Source organism: Neoarius graeffei, chromosome 8 (genome assembly GCF_027579695.1).
Source record: "Neoarius graeffei isolate fNeoGra1 chromosome 8, fNeoGra1.pri, whole genome shotgun sequence".
Taxonomy (NCBI): Eukaryota; Metazoa; Chordata; class Actinopteri; order Siluriformes; family Ariidae; genus Neoarius; species Neoarius graeffei.
Window position 1 is genome coordinate 57,671,062 of NC_083576.1, and position 22,815 is coordinate 57,693,876.

The following is a 22,815-nucleotide window of genomic DNA, read 5'->3' on the forward strand; positions in this document are numbered from 1 at the left end:
TTTTTTATTATTAAATAATAATATAATGCTTTATTAGTGGTTTGTGTTTACATCCTGGCGCCTAGAGTAGTAGTAGTAGTAGTTTTCAGACATTGCCTGTAATTAAGCACACACGTTTTAGTCCACTGCTGATGTGTATACAGGCTTTTTGTACCTTTTCGGCTACCATACAAATACAAATCCTAGTTCCGGCTGGGTGACGTCAGAGCATGTGACCGGAAAGCAATCATATGATCAGTGTTTGGAAAAGAAGAAAAGCCGCATAAACCTGAGTCCATTCAGCCAGACGCTGCTTGATATTATAGTTTTTACGGTAAGAAATTCAATATATATATATATAAAATATAAAATAAATGATAGTTTTTTTTCCCCCTCTGTAAAAAAATTGTTATGCGCAAAATTACGCCAGACGATAGTATAAATTTTACATAGATTACGGTTAGTTCATAATCATACACACAGGAGAATAATGGCTTCTTCAGTGTGGGTCTAACAGGGAGACATTTTGGTTTGAAAAACTTTTTTTTCCTGATATAATACAGTCCTATTTTTCCCCCCCTGTATTCCTTTGTTAAATTGTTACGTTGAGCTCCAGGTCGTGGAAAAGTGTAGACTTTTGATTTGATTTGATTTGATTCGATCATAATGTAAAATGAAGTACAAAATACATTAAAATCAGGATTACACAAGAAAGCGCAAGCACTTATTTCCATTGTGGTCCCATTAAAACACGTAAAACAGCAATGGCAACGTTATGATTTGACTTAATATTGACTCACTGTACTATGTAAATGATGAAAATAATAATAATAATAATAATAATAATAATAATAAATAACAACAACCACAATAATAAAATAATAATAATAATAATAATAATAATAATAATAATAAAATTAGTAAAATAAAAAGGTGTTATTTTCTTGCTGTCTAAGACCATTAAAAAGGTGATTCTTCACTGACAGTTTAAAACTGGACTTGTTCTGAATACACGTGTATGTTGGTCTTTTTTTTTGGAGTATTAAAGTGGGAAAGAAACTCATGTAACGTCACTGGCTGTTTATTTCAGGCAGGTTGGAAATATAATAATGTACCGTAAAACTGAAGCAGGTTTTAAAAGCTTAGAGACTCGCAGCATCGGAGTAGTCACCGAGAAAAGGGATGGAATGTCAGGAGATTTTGGTTTCCCTTTCCTTAGATTCAAAACAGGCTTCAGAACTGTGTGTGTGTGTGTACTAGTGCATCTCAAAAAATTAGAATACCATGAAAAAGTTCCTTTTTCATAATTTAATTCAAAAAGGTAAACTTTCATATATTCTATATTCATTACATGTAAAGTGAAATATTTAAAGCCTTTTTTGTTTTAATTTTGATGATTATGGCTTATAGCTCATGAAAATCAGAAATCCAGTATCTCCAAATTATTAGAATATTCCCTAAGATCAATCAAAAAAAAGGATTTACAATACAGAAATGTCCAACTTCTGAAAAGTATATTCATTTAAACACTTAATACTTGGTCGGGGCTCCTTTACCATGAATTACTGCATCAATGCAGTGTGGCATGGAGGTAATCAGTCTGTGGCACTGCTGAGGTGTTATTGAAGCCCAGGTTGCTTTGATAGTGGCCTTCAGCGTATCTGTATTTTTGGGTCGGGTGTTTCTCATCTTCCTCTTGACAATACCCCATAGATTCTCTATGGGGTTCAGGTCAGGCAAGTTGGCTGGCCAGTCAAACACAGTAATATCATGGTCAGCAAACCATTTGGTAGTAGTTTTGGCACTGTGGGTAGGTGCTAAGTCCTGCTGGAAAAGGAAATCAGCATCTCCAAAAAGCTCGTCAGCAGATGGAAGCATGAAGTGCTCTAAAATCTCCTGGTAGATGGCTGTGTTGACTTTGGACTTGATAAAATACAGTGGACCAACACCAGCAGATGACATGGCACCCCAAATCATCACAGACTGTGGAAACTTCACACTGGGCTTCAAACACCTTGGATTCTGTGCCTCTCCACTCTTCCTCCAGACTCTAGAACCATCATTTCCAAATTAAATGCAAAATGTACTTTCATCTGAAAGAGGACTTTGGACCACTGAGCAACAGTCTGTTTCTTTCTCTCCTTAGCCCAGATAAGACACTTCTAACATTGTCTCTGGCTCAGGAGTAGCTTGATATTAGGAATGCGAAAGTTGTATCCCCTTTCTTGAAAATGTCTGTTCGTGATGGGTCTTGATACACTGACACCAGCCTCAGTCCACTCCTTGTGAAGCTCTCCCAAGTTCTTGAATCAGCTTTTCTTGACAGTCCTCTCAAGACTGCGGCCATCCCTGTTGCTTGTGCACCTTTTCCAGCCACCCTTTTCAGCAATGACCTTTTGTGGCTTACCATCCTTGCGGAGGGCATCAGTGATCATCTTCTGGACAACAGTCAAGTCAGCAGTCTTCCCCATGATTGTGGTTGTGTGTACTGAACTAGACCGAGAGATACACTGTGTTCATACTGTTTTACTCAAACTCGAAATTAAATATTCTAATATTTTGAGGGGTTTTTTTTATGTTTTTGTACTGTATGCCATACTGATTAAAATAGAAAAATGCTTGAAACATTTTAGTTTGTGTAATGAGTCTATAATATTTAACATTTTCACTTTCTTAAATAACCGATGGAAAATATTGAACTTTTTCACAATATTCTAAATTTTTGAGACGCACTAGTATGAAGCGAAGATTCAGACTAGGGCTGTGCGATATTCAGAACACAGCAGATGATTGCAGAGTTATAATCTGATTCAGCCATACGGAGCCGAGTACCAGACAGCAGATTTTTCACCTCCGGCACTGACGGTCTCGTGTTGCCATTTAGAAGTTGTTTGCATTGTTGTTCGATTTACAAATAGTATACTGGACTTTAGCTGCATGTTTTTACTTTACAAGATAGGCATCAAGTACATTTTACATTTTGGGCGGTTTTAAGTTCATTTTGGCGGGTTTTGAACATATTTTGGGCTGGAAACCGTCAGCAGTATCTGGCAACACTGGTTTTGGTTTACAGCACTGACTCAGTTCGTGCAGTCGCTGGTATTGCCTAGGCTACCGTGTAAGCTCAGTCAATTTCAGTGACAAATTAAAAATGGAAGCGGACAAATTGGTTCCTAAAAGAACTAGTAAGGGGTTGGTCATCTGGCATTTTTTTTTGGATATCGCGAGGAGGACGTGGAGGAGCAAATGCCAGTTTGTAAAGTGTGCAAAAAAACCAGTATCAAAATACTCGGGTCTTGAAATAAATGCACATTAGTCATGAACAATGGTAACTACTCTCTTTTGTGTTATTTTTGACAGAAGTAAAATTCATATATGAACAAATTTTGGCGAGTTGATTTTCTGTTTGGCTAGTTACTTTGGAAGGTAACTAGTCCGGCTGGCTGGTGAAAAAACATATGAATTTCGAGCCCTGTATATAAAAATAGTGTGTGTGTATTTTATATTATATATGTGTTTTTTTTTTTTTTTTTTAAGGGTACTATTCGTTGTTTTGATAATTGTAAAGATCCTGTGGACCTAGGCAGCATTTTCTTATCTGATGTCTGTGGCACAGTGTTCAGAAAAATGCTGCTTCGAAAACAGGAGATGTGACATTTTTACCACAAAAACTGCTGAGTTACATGCTGTTGACAGGAAGCACAAGAAAACATGCCCATGCAGGCAAATACCTTTACGCTGGATATGTCCAAATTCCTCATCTGAACATGCCTGACTCCACGTACTGATTTGGGGGAAAAATACAACCCGAGGTTTCACAGCAGTTGTTCATACTTTGATGAGATTCCAGCCATATGCTACTAATGTCATTAATTTAGTATACAGGCACAAGTGTTTTACTGGGAAATATGCCACTCGTATTTTTCACACAAGCTACATCCGGGACATGGAGAACCAAAACCGTGACACATTTAAATAATATTGAGTGGTATATCAGATATATTCTGTTCAGCTAGCATGATTCCAAATGGAATATATCTGATATACCTAAAAAAAAAAAGCTATTATTATACATACACATTCCCACATTCCTTTTGGGTGTTCAGCGTGTCTTTTTCTTACAAAAATTCTCTCAGAATCTTCCGTATTTAACAAAGCAAAGCAGGTGGCCATGTTTGTTTACAAATTGTTGCTTGCTAGCGCGGAAGTTTTACGTCTCTGACGTGTGACATTGCATGGTTGTCAAGATGACATGACATTGTAAACCATATTCATCGCTCATTCTCCATTGGGAAGAGTGACCTAATACACGTAGGGTAAGCGATATGATAATATTGCACGCTATCAAACCAAATGAATGAAACGTGCTAGAAGGGAATAGAATACATGTTTTTACTCCAATGAAAAAGTGTCCTGTATAGATAATAATTCCTGATATTTCACTCCAATGACGTCATTCCCAGTGTTTTCCCGCTGACCAGACGCGTTTTCAAAATGACGAACCCGTTCAAAATTAAAATTCTTTTGATTAACTTGCGTTTTTTTTTTTTTTTTGGTTGATTTGTCTATATAATAAAAAAAGAATATTACATGTTGGCTTGAAGATATGAAGTTTATCTTCTCATGCTGAAAGAAACTTTTCACTCGTTTACTTTGCTCACTCGTGAATATGTTGACCACTCAAACTTTGCACCACTGTGCAATATCCTCTCTGTACAAGTTGTGTTTTATCATCTCATTATCTGTAGCTGCTTTATCCTGTTCTACAGGGTCGCAGGCAAGCTGGAGCCTATCCCAGCTGACTACGGGCGAAAGGCGGGGTACACCCTGGACAAGTCGCCAGGTCATCACAGGGCTGACACATAGACACAGACAACCATTCACACCTACGGTCAATTTAGAGTCACCAGTTAACCTAACCTGCATGTCTTTGGACTGTGGGGGAAACCGGAGCACCCGGAGGAAACCTGCGCGGACACGGGGAGAACATGCAAACTCCGCACAGAAAGGCCCTCGCCGGCCACGGGGCTCGAACCCGGACCTTCTTGCTGTGAGGCAACAGCGCTAACCACTACACCACCGTGCCGCCAGTTGTGTTTTCTATATCCTCAAATGTCTGTAGTAAACAGATTAGTTGTGACTACATTATTCGTAGCGTTCAAAACTAATTGAGGTGGGTTTTTTAAGCATAAACCTAGTTCTATTATATATAGAAAACATAATAAATATATTTTCTATAAGTCACATGTCCATTTTGTATTTTGAGTATCACTTTGTATGATTTGACTGGGTATTGATTCCTTATTTCTTATCTGAACTCTTTGTGAAGGTGATCATGAGGCTTGTGATCCTCGATGACTATGACCTGGCAAGCGAGTGGGCTGCCAAATACATCCGCAACCGTATTATCCAGTTCAAGCCTAGTGCAGAGAGATATTTTACTCTGGGTCTGCCCACAGGTACGTGAATATAAAATGGAGGAACGCTTTCTTTGGCATTTATAAGGCATGTTTGTCTTTATATAACTGAAGAGAGAAGGTCACATGCAGCACTGTCCGTATGTTCTATATCACCATTAGCAAGATATTTCTGAAAATTTGTATCTGAATTTAAATATTCTCTGGGTATGAATGATGTTTTCAGGAAGCACACCACTGGGCTGTTACAAGAAGCTGATCGAGTATTACAAGAATGGCGACCTCTCCTTTAAATATGTGAAGACTTTTAACATGGATGAGTATGTTGGTGAGTCACTGAGTCTTATCGCAAACCATTAGCATGTGGCACATCGATTTCTGTTTCCTAAACACGATTTTCGAAATATAAATCAGATGCACTTTAGAATCTCTTAATAAACAAAAAAAAAGTACTGTAAATTATAAAAAGACAGGAAGTGATTTGTGTTTATCACTGTTTATATTGTTGTAACTGGAGCTGGCTTTGCAGGTGTTTTTGTGTTCCTGGAGTGAAGTTAAATCTTTAAAGGAACAGTCCACCGTACTTCCATAATGAAATATGCTCTTATCTGAATTGAGACGAGCTGCTCCGTACCTCTCCGAGCTTTGCGCGACCTCCCAGTCAGTCAGGCGCAGTCAGACGCGCTGTCACTCCTGTTAGCAATGTAGCTAGGCTCAGTATGGCCAATGGTATTTTTTGGGGCTGTAGTTAGATGCGACCAAACTCTTCCGCGTTTTTCCTGTTTACATAGGTTTATATGACCAGTGATATGAAACAAGTTCAGTTACACAAATTGAAACGTAGCGATTTTCTATGCTATGGAAAGTCCGCACTATAATGACAGGCGTACTAACACCTTCTGCGCGCTTCGACAGCGCATTGATACGGAGCTCAGATACGCCTGTCATTATAGTGCGGACTTTCCATAGCATAGAAAATCGCTACGTTTCAATTTGTGTAACTGAACTTGTTTCATATCACTGGTCATATAAACCTATGTAAACAGGAAAAACGCGGAAGAGTTTGGTCGCATCTAACTACAGCCCCAAAAAATACCATTGGCCATACTGAGCCTAGCTACATTGCTAACAGGAGTGACAGCGCGTCTGACTGCGTCTGACTGACTGGGAGGTCGCGCAAAGCTCGGAGAGGTACGGAGCAGCTCGTCTCAATTCAGATAAGAGCATATTTCATTATGGAAGTACGGTGGACTGTTCCTTTAAAGGCCCAAAATTAAATTTGTCACACTGAATGAAAACTGAGAAATGAGGTAAATGGTTAATGTATTATATGATGCACAAGGAAGTCTAAAGGCCAATTTATGCTGACAACGCAGTCCTCGCAGATGGTGTCTGCGTAGCCTCCCCCCCTTCGCAGACGCTCTGCGCGCACCTCCCAAAAACTGTGACCACCGCAGAAGCCTCGCAGACAGCGCCGCAGACAAGAGGGCTCTGATTGGTCCACTCTACATCCGCTGTACACGCACTTCCGCTTCCCTGCTTTCCCGGTTTGGTTTGTTTTCACGACCGCCATTTTTAAAAACACGAGCGAAGATGGAGCAGCACGAAGAGTGGTTGATCGAGGAAGTACGTACATCTATACGACTCCAGTTCTAGTCATTATAAGTAACCGGAGGATCAACACTCCACTAACCACACCCACCAACTACTCCTAGTGACTTCGCGCCCCCTTGCGTTGTGGCGGTGAATAACATCACGCACGCCTATTACTCCCCGCTCAACGATAAATTACAACTGTCTGCGAAAAGCTATCTGCGAAAGCCTTGTCGCAAGAGCATGCAGAGGCCCTAACAGTGGGTTGTAGATAAAGTGCCCTCCACAATTATTGGCACTCCTTGTAAAGATTAGTGGAAAAAAGGCCACCTTTTGGTAAAGTAGGGTCATGTCACACTGGGGGGGGGAAAAATGAGAATCCAACCTTTAATTGAAATATATTTATTCAGAGAAAAGCAAATCACTCATCAAGAAATAATTTTCAACAACAAGCAAACACGTGCCACTATTATTGGCACCCCTGCATTTAATACTTTGTACAACCTCCCTTTGTCAGTAGAACAGCACTAAGTTTTCTCCTGTAACATTTTATAAGGTTGGAGATACAGAGCAGGGCATCTGAGACCGTTCCTCTTTACACAATCTCTCCAGATCACCCAGGGTCCTCGGCTCTCTCTTGTGCTCTCTCCTCTTCAGCTCAACCCACAGGTTTCAGATCAGGGGACTGAGATGGCCAGGGCAGAAGCTTCATTCTGTCTGTCAGCTAACCATTTTTGTATTGATTTGGACATATGCTTCAGGTCATTGTCCTGCTGGAAGATCCAATGACGACCCAGTTTTAGTTTCCTGGCAGAGGCAGCCAGATTTTGATTTAAAATATCCTGGTATTTCATGGAGTCCATGATGCCATGTACCCGAATAATGTTTACAGGGTCTTTGGAGGAAAAACAGCCCCAAAACACACAGAACTTCCACCATATTTTACAGTTGGGATCGGGTTCTTTTCTTTACAGCCATCCTTCTTTTTACGCCAAACTCGCCTTGAGCGTTTATTGCCAGAAAGCTCAATTTTTGTTACATCAGACCCCAGAACATGTTTTCAGTCAAAGTTATAGTGGCATTTCACAAACTTCAAATACGTACGCTTGTGGTTAACTGACCGAAAAGGCTATTTTCTGGAATACCTTTTAAATAATCTGTTGGAATGGAGATGGCGTCTGATGGTGGTTTTGGAGACTTGGTAACCACACACTACTTCTTGTAATTTACCAACAGTGATTTTTACCATCCTCCTCACTGTACATGGGGGTAAAATAAACTCTGGTCCTCTTCCAGGCAAGTTTGTAACCGTTCAAGTTGGTTTCCACTTTTTTTTTTTTAAATTATTGTTCTAACAGTAGAATCGGACATTTTCAGGCAAGTAGCTATTTTCTTCTAACCATTCCCTGACTTATGAAGGTCAGCACACTTCTCCCTCTTTTGGTTTGTGTGTTCTCTTATCTTTCCCATGTTGATTGATGACTAACAGAATTTGGCCTCTGTGTCACCTCATAATTGTTCCCCAGTTAATCAGGAAGCCATGGATTACAGCTTGAAAGTTCCTACACACTCCAATCAACTAATAAATGCACAATTTAAATGGGAAACATGCTTCAGTTACATTGTGTTCAGTATAATTTCCAATAATTGTGGCACGTGTTTTTCTGGAAAATGATTATTTCTTAATGAGGGATTTTGTTTTTCTCTGCATAGATTTTTTTTTTCGATTAAAGGTTGGGTTTCTCTCTCCCTCTCTCTCTTTTTTTTTTTTTGACAATTTCATGAGGGTGTACGTTCTTCTGAAATCAACTCCTTTCACAGTTTGTGGAGGAATTTCACCAAACTTGGCAGAAGGCTTTGTTATCTGACAGTTATATGTATATTGAAATTTCATTTAATTTGGGCAAATTGTACCAGAGTTATGCCCTTGATTATTAACAAACTTGTACTTTGGCAATTTCATCAAGGTCTACTTGCTTTCTGAAATCAACTTCCCTTACAATTTTTATCCTCCGCTGGCCAAAAGGGGATTATGTCGTGGCGATGTCCGTCCCGGGAAGGGTGCTCACCTTCTGAAATCAGCTCCTCTCACAATTTTTGGAGGAATTTCACAAAACTTGGCAGGATTCTTTGTTATATGTCAGTAGTATGCATATTGCAATTTCGTTCAATTCGGTGGCATTTTATCAGAGTTATGGTACAGTTGCCAGCAGGGGATATTGTGCTCTCACAGCACTCTTGACTTTTTAATGCTGTATGTGTCCTATAGGCCTGCCTCGGGACCATCCAGAGAGTTACCATTCGTACATGTGGAACAACTTCTTCAAACATATCGACATCGAACCACAGAATACTCACATTTTGGATGGCAATGCGACTGACCTGCAGGCCGAGTGTGACTCATTCGAGCAGAAGATAACAGCTGCTGGGGGCATCGAGCTGTTTGTTGGAGGTGCGCTCAGAGTTGATGCTTATGAATGAGGTTTTAAAGGAAAATGGCACATATTGTATTTTTGTGTGACAGGTGGTAGGTTCTTGGAGTAGTATGTAGTCTTTTTAGTTAAGCGAGGAATCTGATGTCTGGAAAAAAAAAATGGCACTGAATATTCTGGCTGTGTCATTGCCAGGCAGCCTGTCGGTTCCAAAAAGAACATTTTTAACAACCTTTATAGTTTTAAAAAAACCTTGGGTAGTTTAGTAAAGAATAAAACACATCAGGCTGTGCTGTTATAAGAAAATAACAAACAACTAGGCGCTATGATGCGGCCCGACATGAAGCAGAATTACTGTTAGCATGAAGTTGGTTATTTTCTAATAAGAGCATGTCCTGAAATGTTTTATTTCTTTTGTACTGCAGTAACTTGTCAGTTTATTAAAGAACATGTCGTACTTGTAGCTGTTTATAGTTACAGTTCATGTTGTGGTGCATCCACGATACAAGTTAGTTCCTGTTTATCGTTTCTGCTGTAATGTAAATGTTGTATTAGAATGAGTGCATTACTATAAATGTGTGATTTGAATTGCACCCTGTGCTACTGTCAGAGCAGCTGCTGGAGAAAATTAATCCACACCTTCTGACCAACCAGATTTGAGAATTCAACTGTTCTATAAATTGTATTAAATGATGCATAATTTTATTAGAATTTGTCGTTTTCATCACTGTGGTTCCCCCCCCCCCCCCCTCCCCCAATTATAGGAATTGGACCAGATGGCCATATTGCCTTTAATGAGCCTGGCTCCAGTCTAGTGTCGAGGACGCGAGTGAAGACCCTGGCTAACGACACTATAGTGGCCAACGCTCGCTTCTTCGGAAATGACTTGTCTAAAGTCCCCACTATGACTCTCACTGTTGGTGTGGGCACAGTTATGGATGCTAGAGAGGTAAAAGCCATTCACACCCAAATTAAGCTTGCACGTACAACATTATAAAGCAGTATTATACAACCCCGATTCCAAAAAAGTTGGGACAAAGTACAAATTGCAAATAAAAACGGAATGCAATGATGTGGAAGTTTCAAAATTCCATATTTAATTCAGAATAGAACATAGATGACATATTAAATGTTTAAACTGAGAAAATGTATCATTTAAAGAGAAAAATTAGGTGATTTTAAATTTCATGACAACAACACATCTCAAAGTTGGGACAAGGCCATGTTTACCACTGTGAGACATCCCCTTTTCTCTTTACAACGGTCTGTAAACGTCTGGGGACTGAGGAGACAAGTTGCTCAAGTTTAGGGATAGGAATGTTAACCCATTCTTGTCTAATGTAGGATTCTAGTTGCTCAACTGTCTTAGGTCTTTTTTGTCGTATCTTCCGTTTTATGATGCGCCAAATGTTTTCTATGGGTGAAAGATCTGGACTGCAGGCTGGCCAGTTCAGTACCCGGACCCTTCTTCTACGCAGCCATGATGCTGTAATTGATGCAGTATGTGGTTTGGCATTGTCATGTTGGAAAATGCAAGGTCTTCCCTGAAAGAGACGTCGTCTGGATGGGAGCATATGTTGCTCTAGAACCTGGATATACCTTTCAGCATCGATGGTGTCTTTCCAGATGTGTAAGCTGCCCATGTCACACGCACTAATGCAACCCCATACCATCAGAGATGCAGGCTTCTGAACTGAGCGCTGATAACAACTTGGGTCGTCCTTCTCCTCTTTAGTCCGAATGACACGGCGTCCCTGATTTCCATAAAGAACTTCAAATTTTGATTCATCTGACCACAGAACAGTTTTCCACTTTGCCACAGTCCATTTTAAATGAGCCTTGGCCCAGAGAAGACGTCTGCGCGTCTGGATCATGTTTAGATACGGCTTCTTCTTTGAACTATAGAGTTTTAGCTGGCAACGGCGGATAGCACAGTGAATTGTGTTCACAGATAATGTTCTCTGGAAATATTCCTGAGCCCATTTTGTGATTTCCAATACAGAAGCATGCCTGTATGTGATGCAGGGCCGTCTAAGAGCCCGAAGATCACGGGTGCCCAGTATGTTTTTCCGGCCTTGACCCTTACGCACAGAGATTCTTCTGGATTCTCTGAATCTTTTGATGATATTATGCACTGTAGATGATGATATGTTCAAACTCTCTGCAATTTTACACTGTCGAACTCCTTTCTGATATTGCTCCACTATTTGTCGGTGCAGAATTAGGGGGATTGGTGATCCTCTTCCCATCTTTACTTCTGAGAGCCGCTGCCACTCCAAGATGCTCTTTTTATACCCAGTCATGTTAATGACCTATTGCCAATTGACCTAATGAGTTGCAATTTGGTCCTCCAGCTGTTCCTTTTTTGTACCTTTAACTTTTCCAGCCTCTTATTGCCCCTGTCCCAACTCTTTTGAGATGTGTTGCTGTCATGAAATTTCAAATGAGCCAATATTTGGCATGAAATTTCAAAATGTCTCCCTTTCGACATTTGATATGTTGTCTATGTTCTATTGTGAATACAATATCAGTTTTTGAGATTTGTAAATTATTGCATTCTGTTTTTTATTTACAATTTGTACTTTGTCCCAACTTTTTTGGAATCGGGGTTGTAAAATAAGCAGAGAATCAATCCGCTTTTGCTTCTCACATGACTCCATGTCATTGTTTTTAACAATTTTTGTTTCCTTAACTGAATACTATATAGTTGTATTTAAGGTATTGGATATTATTCTATCCATATTCACCAGATATGAGCAGTTGCGCACTCTGATTGGCTACTCTATTACTAGGCTATCAGCTCATATATTGCGAGTAGAGGAAAAACAAAATGGCAGCGCGTGTTGCTGAACAAACCGAGGACGAAATAAAAACTACTCGCAAACAAATACCAAAAAAAGCAACAAAATATGGAATAAAAGTATTTGATGGTAAGAACTTTTTTTTTTCCCCAAGAGTTGTGTTTATAGTGTTTTTCACAAATTGCTGCTGTCATTTCGCCAGTTTGTTTCCATTCTAAGCGGAAATGATTTGGTCGGAAGTTTTGTGTAAAGTTTTTATCAAATTTGCAAAAAATAAAAAACTGCTGTTTCTCAAAATCCAGTGAATGTCGATATAATAACAGTTATTCCACTCAATCTCGTCGTACGTAACCGACTCGACTTCGTGGAATATGCATGATGGATACATTATTATACGTAATATATTCTGCAACAAGCCCTGATATGGTAATGTGTAGGATTCTACAGTTACACTGCATGCTTTAGAAATACTATACAGGAAAGGGTGCATGCATTATTACTATGCAGGTGTTTATGCTGATTCTGTATCCGACGCATCACATGATCATTACAATAACGATTGCCTTTACAATAGATCATTTGATTGCTGTTAAAGCTTCAATGCTGAGCAAAAAAACAACAAAAAAAATCTGATTTATATTGTATTTCTAGGTTATGATCCTGATCACGGGAGCACACAAAGCCTTTGCTTTATATAAGGCCATAGAAGAAGGGGTGAACCACATGTGGACTGTATCTGCCTTCCAGCAGCACCCTCATACCATCTTTGTGTGCGACGAAGACGCTACACTTGAGCTCAGAGTCAAGACTGTAAAGTACTTTAAAGGTATGTGAGCATTTTTTCTGTCTCTCATCATTCAGCTCTCCTGCTGGCAGCAGTGTTGTAGTCGAGTCACTAAACCTGAAGTCCAAGTCTAGTCTCAAGTCCAAGTCATTAAAAAAATTTCGAGTCGAGTCCGAGAACAAGACTCCAACCGCACCAGTTGACGGTGGCTGTTTCAGCACCATTAACATTAGATTGTTCCTGAACATGACGTACCGGTATGAACAGGTGAATGTGCATTCTCTTTATCAGGGAGTGTGAAGTAGATGGTTAGGAGACGGATGTAAGTACAGAAGGTGTGTTTATTAATACAAGTGAAGACAGGTAAACAATCCAGAACGGCAGGCCAAGTCGTGAAACAGGCAATACATCGAGCGAGGCACAAACAGGTTATGGTAGACTCGGCAGAATCAAAGACAAGAAACAGGAAATCAGGGCTCAGGAATCCAAACAAGGCTCAGTAATGTCAGCAACGCAACTCGATACTGCACAAAGTAAGTGTGTCTTCACGGTTTTTCTATAGGTGTGCTGATTGTGCTTTAATCCTGTGCAGGTACGAGTCGCTTACGACGCACACGAGAGTCCGCTTGGAGAGTCTATCTGATGCACGCGCCAAGGCGTGAGACACTTGTGCGAAATTAGTACAAAAATTAATGTAGAGATAAGTATCTTGTGCCAAATTATTATGGCATGTTACAAAAAATAAAGGAATAAATCCAAGTCCTCGTCTCCAGTTTACGAGTCTGAATGCAGTTAATGCACAAGTCCGAGTCATCAGTGCTCAAGTCAAGTCACGAGTCCTTAAAATTAGGGCACGAGTCCTGGACTCGAGTATTACAAGCCTGACTGGCAAGATTAGAAATCATTCGAGCAGGGTTAGGTATGCATAATTCTTTTGAGGTTATGTACAGTGAACTCTGGAATTATTTCCTCATCTCATCTCATTATCTGTAGCCGCTTTATCCTGTTCTACAGGGTCGCAGGCAAGCTGGAGCCTATCCCAGCTGACTACGGGCGAAAGGCAGGGTACACCCTGGACAAGTCGCCAGGTCATCACAGGGCTGACACATAGACACAGACAACCATTCACACTCACATCCACACCTACGGTCAATTTAGAGTCACCAGTTAACCTAACCTGCATGTCTTTGGACTGTGGGGGAAACCGGAGCACCCGGAGGAAACCCACGCGGACACGGGGAGAACATGCAAACTCCACACAGAAAGGCCCTCGCCGGCCACGGGGCTCGAACCCGGACCTTCTTGCTGTGAGGCGACAGCGCTAACCACTACACCACCGTGCCGCCGGAATTATTTCCTACTTCATTAAAAAAAAAAAAAAAGAGTAAAGATGATTGTATTAACTAAACAAATTTTACTGAAACATAATTAATTGCTTTTTAATTATTGGATAAAATTAGCTCGTGTTTAAAGTCTTTAATTTTCTGTCAAGCTGCTTTGCAACAGTGTCTGTTGTTAAAAGCGCTATACAAATAAACTTGACTTGATTTAACTTTTTGTGAAGCATAAAGTTAGCGATATCAGAATGACTAGCCTCAGTCTGGCAGGAGATGCTCTTTTTTTTTTTTTTTACATTTTATTTTATTGTTTGAAATGAAAATGGCTAGTTTGTCCTGCTTCCTGGTGCAGAACTCTATTGTTGTACTGTATATAGAGATCAGCCACCGTACTACTTTTTCAACATAATAGTTAGTGTTTGGCTCTGCTACGAGTTTTATTCAGACGCATGACTTGATTTTTATGGCGGCTTCCAGGACCGAGCATTGGTGTCGTTCCGCCACAGCAGTCTATCTCGTCAGTGTTATCAAGTCCAGTGTCTTTGCGGTGTGCTCTTCGTCTAGACCATGGAGAGGTTCCCAGAGGACTAGCTTGTGGGCTACTAGATCTTCGTCCCGCACTGTAGGTCCTGCCAGTCTCATACACCGTTGTCTGATCTTTCCTGTTGCTCTAGGAAGATCACCACAGACATCTTTGTTAGTGCGCCGCTCCCACCAGTTCACATTGAGGGCCGTCCTGAGCATGTTCATGTAGCAGCCATCTATCTTCTTGGACAGTTGTTGAGTCAGGGTCCACGTCTCTGAGCCGTAGAGTAAAACGGACTTGGACACATGAATGCTGATTTTCTGAGTGTCTTGTGACTTTACGGGTTAATGAAGTTTGTCTCCATGTACATGTCGTCTTCATTTTAATAGAAATAAATAGGAATACTATCAGGGGCGGCACGGTGGTGTAGTGGTTAGCGCTGTCGCCTCACAGCAAGAAGGTCCGGGTTCGAGCCTCGTGGCCGGCGAGGGCCTTTCTGTGCGGAGTTTGCATGTTCTCCCCGTGTCCGCGTGGGTTTCCTCCGGGTGCTCTGGTTTCCCCCACAGTCCAGAGACATGCAGGTTAGGTTAACTGGTGACTCTAAATTGAGCGTAGGTGTGAATGTGAGTGTGAATGGTTGTCTGTGTCTCTGTGTCAGCCCTGTGATGACCTGGCGACTTGTCCAGGGTGTACCCCGCCTTTCGCCCGTAGTCAGCTGGGATAGGCTCCAGCTTGCCTGCGACCCTGTAGAACAGGATAAAGCGGCTAGAGATGATGAGATGAGATGAGGAATACTATCAAGCTAAAGCAATACAGATAATGCAACAAATACAGTGGAGCACTTAATTCTTGGTAGCTGGTTTTCTTGATGGTTATATCTGTACGATCTTAACATCAATTTTTCTTAGTTTTTACCCCCGCGGCATATAACGTGGGGGGCTACAGGTATCGCTCTGTCCGTCTGTAAACGTTTTAGTTTCCGGAGCATAACTCAAAAACTATTAGGAATTTTTTCACGAAAGCTGACCGTTATGTTAAGCGACTAGAGGAGTTGTGCCTTTTGACATTTCTGTGATTTATTTTTTCCGTATTTCCATGGCAACCAGTTCAAGTTAGAAAAATTTGGAGTGGGGTTTCACGTGGAGGCCAGGGGGAATACGTCACATCCTGATGACTCTTGTTTTCAGTAGTCGAGGTTGGATGTTGAGTCTAGACGTTGAGTCATGCAAACTTGCTTTCTTCAGAACGTCTTGCAGCAAATTATTCAGCGTCTGGAACTCCAGACGCCCGAGGCTACAATACTGCCTTTCATCAGTTACCAGAAATTTTTGCTCATCTCAAAGTCCTTTTTCTTACAGGGCTGATGCATGTCCACAATCAGCTGGTTGAGCCGACGCACAGCATGAAAGACTACAAGGATTAAGGCTGAAGGCCAGGCAGTATGTCGTGTCATCAGGGAACGAAGTGGATTTGTATCAGGTAGCGGGAGTGTGGTTTCGGAGATGACGCAAGCCTCACAAAGGTGCCTGAAATACCAGTGATGTGTAGATTACAGGTTTGCATCACATTAATGTTTACTTGCACAATAGCAAATGCAAACTCTCGTCTGCCAATTTGGAACTATTGGTCAGGCGAGTATTATAAAGATCCGGGGGGGGGTAGTTTTAAGGCAAGTTTATTACAAGTCACTTCTGATCTATCATTGTTACTGAAGAAAGACCTCTCGCATAAAACACCACCATTTTAATTCACTCCTGTGTTTAAGGCCGAACTTATCATTTTACCATTGTGTATTTAATGTGCCTTCAAGTGCTATTATTGTATTGAAGTGATAAGGACACTTCTTACACCTAATCATATTGTATCTCTCAAAATGTATGGGTCATGGCTAAAGAAAAAAAAACATTTATTCATATGAGATCTAGTTTGTTACTTGAAGTATTTGACAGACATTTTTCCCTTCTTTTTTGAAACACATGTATGCATTTTTGGATTTTACGGTATTCATTTGAAACCCCAACCTACAGTGACTGTAACTGCTGCTCATGTTTATTACAGTTCAATTTATTTTGGGCATGTTTTGGTGAAAATTAAGATCTAAGAAGACAAAATCGGTAGGTGTGGCTATGATGGCGGCTTTAATACAAGGCCCTTTCTGTATGTTTGGGAGCCATTTTGGATTAAACCATAATATGCATGCTTGAGACCAATCCATCTTTGGAACCTTAAATGAGTTACAAGTTTATTTGGGACCATTATATATTATTATTATTTTTTTTTAATCAAAATGTTCCAAAATTTCCTTATTGATTGTAGTTCAACTTTACTTTCAGAAAGATGGGCCACTAGCTTTGGCATACGTGTCGCTATGTGACAAACAATAGCTCATAAAGCCTGATCCAGAAAATGTAATCATAAATCCAACTGAGCCGATTTAGAATGAACGTAAATGTTCCAAGCACATGTACACTCCTCGTTATTACTGTGTTGGCTGCTGTTTTATTATTCTAGCAAACCCATTCTACTTTTTGTCCTTGGTGGTTAGACGTTACTGCATGGAGTGTTACTGTCAAGTTACTTTGCATATGAATGAATTTACTGTATTTGTAACATCTTTAAACCTCAATAGATTGATTTGAAACTCTACCGTACCACTGACAGCTGATGGCAACAGTGTTCATGTTTTTGTTGCATTCACTTCATTAGTAAAACAGCTGTTACCAGACTTTTATTTCAATACCAAATTTTCTTCACATACTCCAGGCTCGATGAATGATAAATAAAGCTTGTTTGTTTGGTTTAAATATGTCTCTTGGTGAGTGTTATAAGTCTGGAAACCCTAAATTTTCCTTACAAAAAATGTTCATTCAAGTGTGCTTCTAGTATACTACTTTTAAACTAAAAATAAGAGTATGATTTTGGTTTACTTTTTATTTACTTATCAGAGATATACTTTATTAAGTTAGACAGAAGTATACTTGGCTTATACTGAAAAGTATATAGAAAAGTCTATTAAGCTTATACTTAAACTTTTGATCAAGATATACTTAAAAGTGTAATAAAGTATTAAAATATTTGTGCCTTATGTTTGTGTACTTGCCCTGTAGTAATTTTTTTTTTTTAAAGAAAATTTATTTGTTCTTAATCCTGAGTATCTGTTTATTTTGTGAATTCTTACCTTTATAACTTCATTTGTACCTTAAGGTACAAACACTTAAGTTGTCTACTGGTACTGTGCATGAGGTAAGGGTTAGGGCTAGAAAACTAAGAGTATACCTAGAAGGGTAATTGCAATATACAGTGGTGCTTGAAAGTTTGTGAACCCTTTAGAATTTTCTATATTTCTGCATAAATATGACCTAAAACATCATCAGATTTTCACACAAGTCCTAAAAGTAGATAAAGAGAACCCAGTTAAACAAATGAGACACAAATATTATACTTGGTCATTTATTTATTGAGGAAAATGATCCAATATTACATATCTGTGAGTGGCAAAAGTATGTGAACCTCTAGGATTAGCAGTTAATTTGAAGGTGAAATTAGAGTCAGGTGTTTTCAATCAATGGGATGACAATCAGGTGTGAGTGGGCACCCTGTTTTATTTAAAGAACAGGGATCTGTTAAAGTCTGATCTTCACAACACAGGTTTGTGGAAGTGTATCATGGCACGAACAAAGGAGATTTCTGAGGACTTCAGAAAAAGTGTTGTTGATGCTCATCAGGCTGGAAAAGGTTACAAAACCATCTCTAAAGAATTTGGACACCACCAATCCACAGACAGATTGATTGTGTACAAGTGGAGGAAATTCAAGACCATTGTTACCCTCCCCAGGAGTGGCCGACCAACAAAGATCACTCCAAGAACAAGGCGTGTAATAGTCGACGAGATCACAAAGGACCCCAGGGTAACTTCTAAGCAACTGAAGGCCTCTCTCACATTGGCTAATGTTAATGTTCATGAGTCCACCATCAGGAGAACACTGAACAACAATGGTGTGCATGGCAGGGTTGCAAGGAGAAAGCCACTGCTCTCCAAAAAGAACGTTGCTGCTCGTCTGCAGTTTGCAAAAGATCACGTGGACAAACCAGAAGGTAAGAAGGTTAGCTGCTCACCTCACAAAAACATGCTGGGAGGTGGACTAGCTATGCTAAATTGCCCCCCAGCTGTGAACAGTTGTGTGAATGTACATCTGTATGGTGCCCTGCAGTGACCTGATGTCCTGTCCAGGGTGTATTCCTGCCTCACACTTCAGGACTGGCTCCAGATCCACAGTAATCCTGACCAGGATGTTTTCAATAATCCATCATCAGAATGCAATGAAAGTTGCCCAAGTCTAATAATTTTTAAGAGTTCCATGTACATGCAAACGGGGTAAAAATACAATATCATGTTTCCCCTCCTCGCTCCAGGCCAAACATTCGTAAAGGAAAAATCTTGTTTCTCACTTGGAATTAAACATGCATCGTTTCCTTTTTAACGTCTTTGTGTTTTATAAAATTAAACAGATTACCTTCAGTGTTTCATTGCACCCTAAAGCCAGTGCTTAATTTGTGAAGTGGGAGGTCCCGGAACGCCAAATATTTTCAAATACATTTTCGTGAGAGCCATATATAAAAAGTGACACTGAATACAACTAAAATGCATTTTTACATATGACCAACAATTTGAGTGTAATATATTCTTTTTCATAATGAAGAGGCTCTTGACATGCCGTCTTCCTCTTGTCCCCCACTGAATATTTTGACGCAAACGTAGCTTGGCGTGTTTCGAAGTGCTGCTTTATTTCGTTGTTTCATCGATGCAATCTTGTCATTGTATAGGCCTATTGGACACAAAGCAGAACCCTCTCACCCCACAAAGGCGAATTCCTCTGTCCATTCCTGTTGAAATGTACGGTAGCCTACCAGTCACCTTTTTTCCCTTTTCGCCATGTTCTTTGTCAAAAGGCTTTGCTTTGCGGACAGCTAACTGACTTTTTCATTAAATGGAGGTGTACTTCTTGATCTCAATGTGAGCTGATTAATCTGCGAGCCAGATGCAGTCACCAAAACAGCCACATCTGGCTCCTGAGCCATTGCAGACCCCTGCGTTAAGGCAACAACTGGATCAACAATTAACAAATCAAACAGGTTACAATATATTGATGGCCATAATAAAACACAGCAGAGTAAAGACTTAATCTTGCTTGTGTATCTGACTGAGATTATAAAGAAAGTAAATAAATAAAACGGTCCTGGCACTTGCACCCACAACGCAGCCCCATAGATCGTAGAACGCATTTGAACAATAGACCTACCACGTGTCGACCGACCCGGCAGTGGCCCCGCTTGGCAAAAAAAAAAATATCAGACATTATGATCTTAGAAAACGCTTTAGTGACGAACAGTTACAGACAGTAATATGTCGTGATATTCATCTCATTCTCATCTCATTATCTCTAGCCGCTTTATCCTTCTACAGGGTCGCAGGCAAGCTGGAGCCTATCCCAGCTGACTATGGGCGAAAGGCGGGGTACACCCTGGACAAGTCGCCAGGTCATCACAGGGCTGACACATAGACACAGACAACCATTCACACTCACATTCACACCTACGGTCAATTTAGAGTCACCAGTTAACCTAACCTGCATGTCTTTGGACTGTGGGGGAAACCGGAGCACCCGGAGGAAACCCACGCGGACACGGGGAGAACATGCAAACTCCACACAGAAAGGCCCTCGCCGGCCCCGGGGCTCGAACCCAGGACCTTCTTGCTGTGAGGCGACAGCGCTAACCACTACACCACCGTGCCGCCTGTCGTGATATGTTATAAAATATTATTTTTTATTAGGCTATATATTAAATTATATATTAAATTTATCTTCTAAAATAACAGACTGTACTCATATCATAACCGGTTTATTTCACCATTGGAGATCAGATCACACAAGACATGCGTTAAATGACTCATTTTAAGGATTTAAGTAGGGTATTTAAAAGTATAGCCTAGGATTTCAAGCATATTTCAAGTTTAAAAGCAGTGCCAGCAAACATAAGTGCAATCAATTCAAGCAATAGTTAAGAAATAAAGGGTTTACAAAACAAGTTGGAGAATTCATTTTAAGGATTCAAGTTTTACTATATTCCAAGGATTCAAGTAGCAGCCATAAGTGCAATCGATTCAAGTAAGGCCAAAAATAAATGTGTTTCCGGTTACCCGACCGACCCTAATCCGTACCGCCCGACCCTAAACTTTTTTTTTTTCGTTTTTTTCCCAGTCGCGACTTTTACATATAACCCAACCGCGTGAACCGGAAGTTTTTGTCACTCACTGGGAAAATCAGGGCTTTCCACAAGTGCCGGCTGCCGGCCAGACAGCCGACTACACAATTAAGTCCAGCCGGCTACTTTAATGACTTATTTTTGTAGCCCACAGGCTCTAAATATTAATTTTCGATTTTAATAAAATTAAATGTTTATCTAACGGACTGACAATAATGCCAAACTGAACCACACTCATTTAAGTTGTGATTCGCGCTGTTTGTACTGATAATAACCACAAATTCGCCACAGACTTCGTTGATCAGGGGAGAGTAACTAATCCGCGGCCCCGACATGCGGTGTGCGCGCGCACTCGGCAGAGGCAGTAGTGTGTCGGAGGGAACAGAAGCAGAGATAACGCTTATTTTGTCCTTCACCTAGAGACATGATTCAAACTTTAAAACGGAGACAAAATTCTCCTGTGTGGATCTGGCATTCAACTTTTTTGCTAGGTTCTATACTTTTTGATCAGTCCATAGGTGGTTTTAAACGGGGGCCAGTGCCCCTGTAAAATTGCTCCTGGCCCCTGTTGTGGCCCCTGTGCTGAACAGATAATAAGATTTATTAATTTCGACGTGCGCTGGCTCGAAGATCGGAACTGACATGACGGAGTGTTCTACACGGACTCCTTAAAGCGCTACACGCACACTGTTACCTGCAGCAGAAAGACCAGCAGCAGCGCGAATTGTAAACTTCGGACGTGAGTGATAACAGCTGTCACGTCCGAAGTTTTTTGATTGAAAAGCCATCAGATACAGTAGCGTTGACACGTTTCACTGAGCCATATAAAGAAGTATTTTTTGAGCTCTTTAGACTAAGCAAAATAGCTGTGGCACTCCCAGTGAGATCTGCCTCTTGTGAGCGGAGTTTCTCCACTTTGAAACTGGTGAAGACCTACGGTACCTCCGATCCACCATTAGTGAGGAGCGTCTAAGCAATCTTGGTGTGCTCAGCATTGAATCCAGAAGGTCCAAGGCTTTGAACCTTGATGCATTTGTAGATCGTTTCTCAAGGAGTCACAATCGCAGAATCTTGTTGTTGTAGTGTTTCAGCCTGCTGTGAATGCTATAGGGTGATTCTGAGACCACTGTATGTGAATTTATTTTTTCTTTCTATTTTTCCCCCCTGCTGTACATAAAGAAAGAGTGAGATGATGACAGTGTGATTTAGATAAAGATAGTGATTGTACATTCAAGTCTCATGCTGTGAAAAAGAAAATTCATTCATGCTGTGAATGTAAAAAGTGTCATTGGACAGATAGAAGGTTCATTGTATGCAAAAATAGAAATCTTATTTTACAAAAAAGAGAAACATGGTTTTAAGATTTATTGAGCACAATTTATTTTATGTTTAGGCTATTGAGACAGAATGTTTATCTCATTGTATTTATGCTCAATGTATTTTGTTTTGGTTTTAAATAAACTAAACAAAACATTGCCATGTTTTTTCCTTATATGTGCCCCCCTGAAAAAGCACTGGCCCCACCTCGGCCCCCCTAGTAATTTTGGTCTAGAACCGCCACTGGATCAGTCACAGATCAAACACCATGAGCAACTCTGGAGAAATTCAGACTTTATAATGGGTGTCTATTGTTACACACCAGTGGAGTTTAGAGTGTAGGCAGCTTGGAAAAAAAAAGCTCT

At 40.4% G+C, this 22,815-nt stretch overlaps 2 protein-coding genes across 2 annotated transcripts in view; one reads left to right on the forward strand and one right to left on the reverse strand.

Moving 5' to 3' along the window:
• The window catches only part of frmpd1b (FERM and PDZ domain containing 1b), a 123,196-nt gene extending 119,347 nt beyond the window's left edge, over positions 1–3,849 (reverse strand). The window contains exon 1 of the mRNA XM_060927900.1: positions 3,711–3,849. The gene's annotated coding sequence lies outside the window, so the exon portion shown is untranslated. The remainder of the gene's footprint in view (positions 1–3,710) is intronic.
• Positions 206–17,673, forward strand: gnpda2 (glucosamine-6-phosphate deaminase 2). The gene is made up of 7 exons (XM_060927904.1): positions 206–313; positions 5,309–5,438; positions 5,623–5,724; positions 9,259–9,441; positions 10,186–10,370; positions 12,874–13,048; positions 16,228–17,673. The coding sequence occupies exons 2-7, from the start codon at positions 5,315–5,317 to the stop codon at positions 16,290–16,292; spliced, it is 834 nt and encodes a 277-aa protein (XP_060783887.1). The 5' UTR covers positions 206–313; positions 5,309–5,314; the 3' UTR covers positions 16,293–17,673.
• Positions 17,674–22,815: the final 5,142 nt, after the last annotated feature.